This window comes from Cyprinodon variegatus, unplaced genomic scaffold, assembly GCF_000732505.1.
Source record: "Cyprinodon variegatus isolate N-32 unplaced genomic scaffold, C_variegatus-1.0 Scaffold984, whole genome shotgun sequence".
Classification (NCBI taxonomy): Eukaryota; Metazoa; Chordata; class Actinopteri; order Cyprinodontiformes; family Cyprinodontidae; genus Cyprinodon; species Cyprinodon variegatus.
Window position 1 is genome coordinate 110,222 of NW_015151437.1, and position 4,026 is coordinate 114,247.

The 4,026-nt window shown below is 45.6% G+C and overlaps 1 protein-coding gene across 3 annotated transcripts in view; it reads right to left on the bottom strand.

The window, feature by feature from the left end:
* dgkz (diacylglycerol kinase, zeta) overlaps positions 1-4,026 on the bottom strand; it is a 100,160-nt gene that overhangs the window by 11,273 nt on the left and 84,861 nt on the right. For 2 of the 3 annotated variants that reach the window (XM_015399047.1, XM_015399050.1), the window contains exons 25-27: positions 2,938-3,086; positions 2,539-2,628; positions 1,313-1,381 (exon numbers count right to left, since the gene is read on the bottom strand). In XM_015399047.1, the coding sequence (XP_015254533.1) occupies positions 1,313-1,381; positions 2,539-2,628; positions 2,938-3,086 (308 nt within the window). The remainder of the gene's footprint in view (positions 1-1,312; positions 1,382-2,538; positions 2,629-2,937; positions 3,087-4,026) is intronic. The other variant, XM_015399048.1, reaches the window with a different exon arrangement.

Sequence of the window (4,026 nt, forward strand, 5' to 3'; positions counted from 1 at the left end):
CATCATGTCAATATGGACCAAACTCCCTGAGGAATGCTTCCAGCACCTTGTTGAATCTATGCCACGAAGAATTGAGGCAGTCCTGAAGGTAAAAGGGGGTCCAACCCGTTACTAGCATGGGGTACCTAATAAAGTGGCCGTGAGTGTATATATATTTATATATTTATTTTTTATTTTTGGTCTCCTAGATTACTTAATTGTTTTGTTTTTCCTCTTTTATTTGTTTTATTTTATTTATTTCTTTGTTTTGTGTATTTTGTCTGTCATGTTAGGCCTGAATGTCTGTATTTGTTAAGCACTATCTGTGCTTTGTTTGCCGTTGCTGCAGTGGCTTTTGCTTTGCAAGAAAAAGTTTAATAAAAACAAAGTTGAAAACAATAATGGTGCTCATAATCTGGAAAATAAATGAACAAAATAAATAAAGTTTTTCAGTGATAACTCAAAAAAAAAGAAATAGCGGCTGCTGCGGCTAAGTCAGTTAGCGCCTCTAAGCCAAATGTAATAATAAGGAATGAAAGAACAAGGTCGAGTGTGTTTAAGAGGGCAAAAAAATATTTGAATGAAAGCTGGATGAGAGCTGAGAATCCAGTCTGAAGGTTAGTGTTCGATGAAGAGGAGCTAAAGCTGCAGAGCTGATGGACGCTGAATGATCGCATTAATCTCTACGTTCTGATGCAAACATTATAAATAGATGGACTGATCGATCGATCGATCGATGCTTCCAGTTTATTAGAAGGTGTGTGGCTGCTTTTCCACCACGCTGAGCTATGGCCTTACCGACGCACTGCTGGACAATGGACTCTATTTAGTAGTTGCCTCACTTGTCCCTGTGTGGCCGTCTGATTGTACCACAATACTGCCAGCAGATGGCGCCACATCTGCTCATCACATCTGATGCTATCTAAGCACCATCAGGACGGACTCTGGGTGTTTTTAACCTCCCTGAAAGATCCACAGCCACAGGTTCAAATCCATATTTGTTTGCTTTTTTTTAGTTTTAAAAACTCCTTGAAACTGTTTTCTTCTGCAGGAGTTGCAGAGCAGGAAATGTGAGGGAAGCTTCTCCACAGAACAGAGTTCAAACCATCCTGAACACATCAACATACGAGCCAATCAGCAGGAAGACGACAGAGCAGCTCCTTCTACAGATATTTGTTTTTTTCTAATGGAAGATCTAGAAGATTTGTGCTGCAAAGCATGTCCTCCTGCAGCGCTCGCATGTTGAAAAAAGGAGCTCAGAGAGAAGCACCAGCCAAGAGGAGAAACCAGAGCAGAGGAGGAGCCAGGAGAAGACAGACGGCGTGAGTCCTACCTAACAGCTGGTCTGAGATCAGCCGTGGTGTGAGCGGAGCGATCGACACTGATTATCTTTGCTCCTCTTCTTCACGTCACAGACAGGAAACAGCAGAAGCAGGTTAGAGGGAGTCACTCGCCGCCTCCAGCAGGAGGCGCTCTGGGCTCACTCTGTAAACAGTCGAGCTGGAGGAAGTTCTCAGGAAAGGATCCGCTTTCAGTTTGGGTCCAATCAGATTCTAGAAATCAGCCGGTAACAAACTCCATCTGGTTCTGGATGTGTTCACGATCTGAGCTCCAGGTCTGGATCTGATCCGGGCTCCTTCACATCTGATGGCTCCTTCTCTTAAGGTTCTGTTTAACCCGTTTTCTACTCGGATCAGGAAGTAAAAATGGGATTCGGAATCTTTAAATGTTGCTGATTTTTCATTTATTTTGTTCTGGTTTCAGTTAAACGGTTTTGGATCAGTCGGACCTTTCAAAGTTCTATTGGAGTATTCCAGTGGAATTCAGCTTCTTCTGATCCAGAACCTGACAAATCCCTGGTACCGCATAAATTCTAGACTCCAAACAGAACCCTGACTCTGAACAGAACCCCAAAAAGGTTCCTGGGTCCGACCAGAACCGTGACTCCACACAGAACCCTGACTCTGAACAGAACCCTGACTCTGAACAGAACTCTGACTCCAAACAGAACTCTGACTCCAAACAGAACCCTGACTCTGAACAGAACCCCAAAAAGGTTCCTGGGTCTGACCAGAACCGTGACTCCACACAGAACCCTGACTCTGAACAGAACCCTGACTCTGAACAGAACTCTGACTCTGAACAGAACCCCAAAGAGGTTCCTGGGTCTGACCAGAACCGTGACTCCACAATGAAGACTGACCCTGAACAGAACCCTGTCAGATCCGGTCCTTCTTTTGGTTTCCAGACAGAAGGTTCTGATTCTGATCTCTGGAAGATGAAAACATCTGAACCAAGGGAAGAACCCGAGTGGTGTGGACCACCTAGAGCAGAGAACCAACTGGACCCCATTTCCTCAGATCTATTAGTTCTGGGCCATCTGCTAACAGGACTGGACCCAAATGAGAAAAAGAAAAACACAGAAGTTCTGATCCGGAGCGGTTCAGCAGGTTAGATTAACTTCTGGAGAAAAATGGCGGCAGAAATGGACAAGAACACGAGACCTGAAAACTTCCTCCATCACAGCTGTCCACAGAGAGGGGGGTGAGGGGGGGTTACCTTTGCAGAAGGGTCCTGGGCGAGGTTTGGGTCAGAACCTCTGACACAGAACTGTCGCTGGAGATCCTCTTCCTCTGCCCGTCCCTCGCCCTGAAAAACACACAGCGTTACTCCTCATCCTCACTCTGCCTCTTCTTTAAGGAGCCATCGATCAGAGCACGGCTGGGACAAATGAGTGTCTCCATGGTAACCACACTGCTGATACCTGCCTTCAATGACCCGGCCCAAGCTGACCCCCCCCCCCAACGTCCCATTATCTAAACCAATCAGCTGCTGCAGCACCAACTGTCTCCAGCAGAGGGCGCCCTGTTCACTCTGATGGAATAGCTGCTTTCCAACAGAACTTCTCCTGTTTCAGGGATTTCAACAGGCGAATCGGCCAAACGGAGAGAAACTCACCCGGGTGAGGTGGGTGAGGAGGGGGAGCAGGGGAAGGAGAACTGGTCTGGTAAACTGGGGGAGGTGCCGACTGTCTCCTTCTCCACCAGCTCCGGGTCCAGGATGTAGAGCTCCTCCTGGGAGATCTCCGTCACGTAGTTCAGATGCTCCTGGGAGCAGAAGGTCCAGCATCAAAAATCAAACCAGTCAAAGTGAATAAAAATGTTTTCATATCAAGTTTTTAGCTAATCGAAGAAACTTTGAACAGAATTACCTTAAAATTTTAGCTTCTGATTGGATCAGATTTCTATAGAACCGCTCTTCGGTTCTGATCCAGATTGTTTTTGTTTTTTTTAATGTTTTCTCAACTATCAGCTTTTACTAAAATGTATGAAATGATTTTTCAGGTAAATCTTCATCTCCTGCTGCGTATCGATGCTCCTCAGTGCTGCTGTTCTAATAAACTCTCCTCTGTGACCTCAGAGGTTCTGATCCGCCCCTGAATAGGTCATGTGACCCAGAGTGCCGCGTTCCATCAGCCTGAGCTCCCCTTAAACACCAGAGCTAACCAGGCTAACAGCTGTTAGCTCTGACCCTCAGCTGATCAGACGTGTGTCTGGTTCTCTGATGGAGGATTTAATCTAGAGGCTGAATGTTTCCTCATCTTTACCAGGAACTCCAGGATTCCAGACCTGCTGCTTCAATCTGGTCTGCTGTCAGATTCCTGTTGCTTCCAGGGGTGCTACATCTGGAAGTTATAGATCTACAGACCTTAGAGGCTGAGTTTAAGCTCTTAGCTCATAGAGATCATAGAGTTTTATCTGCTGTAATTCATTCCCCCCACTTCACTAATTTAAAGAGATTTTGCAATAAAACCTGCAGTTTTTTCCAGCAGGGTTTCCTGCAACCGATACGTAGATGCCTTGTTCAGCGCCGGTTCACATGTCGCCGTCACCGCCATATTGTATGTGGCACAAAGACGTTAACGTTTGTTGTTGTGAACGTCGATGAGCTGTGCAAGACCATTGTTTTATAAGGTTTTTAGCTTGCATACAGTACTGACTGTTTCTAGATATAGATGTGCATATATAGGTTTTGAAAAACTATAAA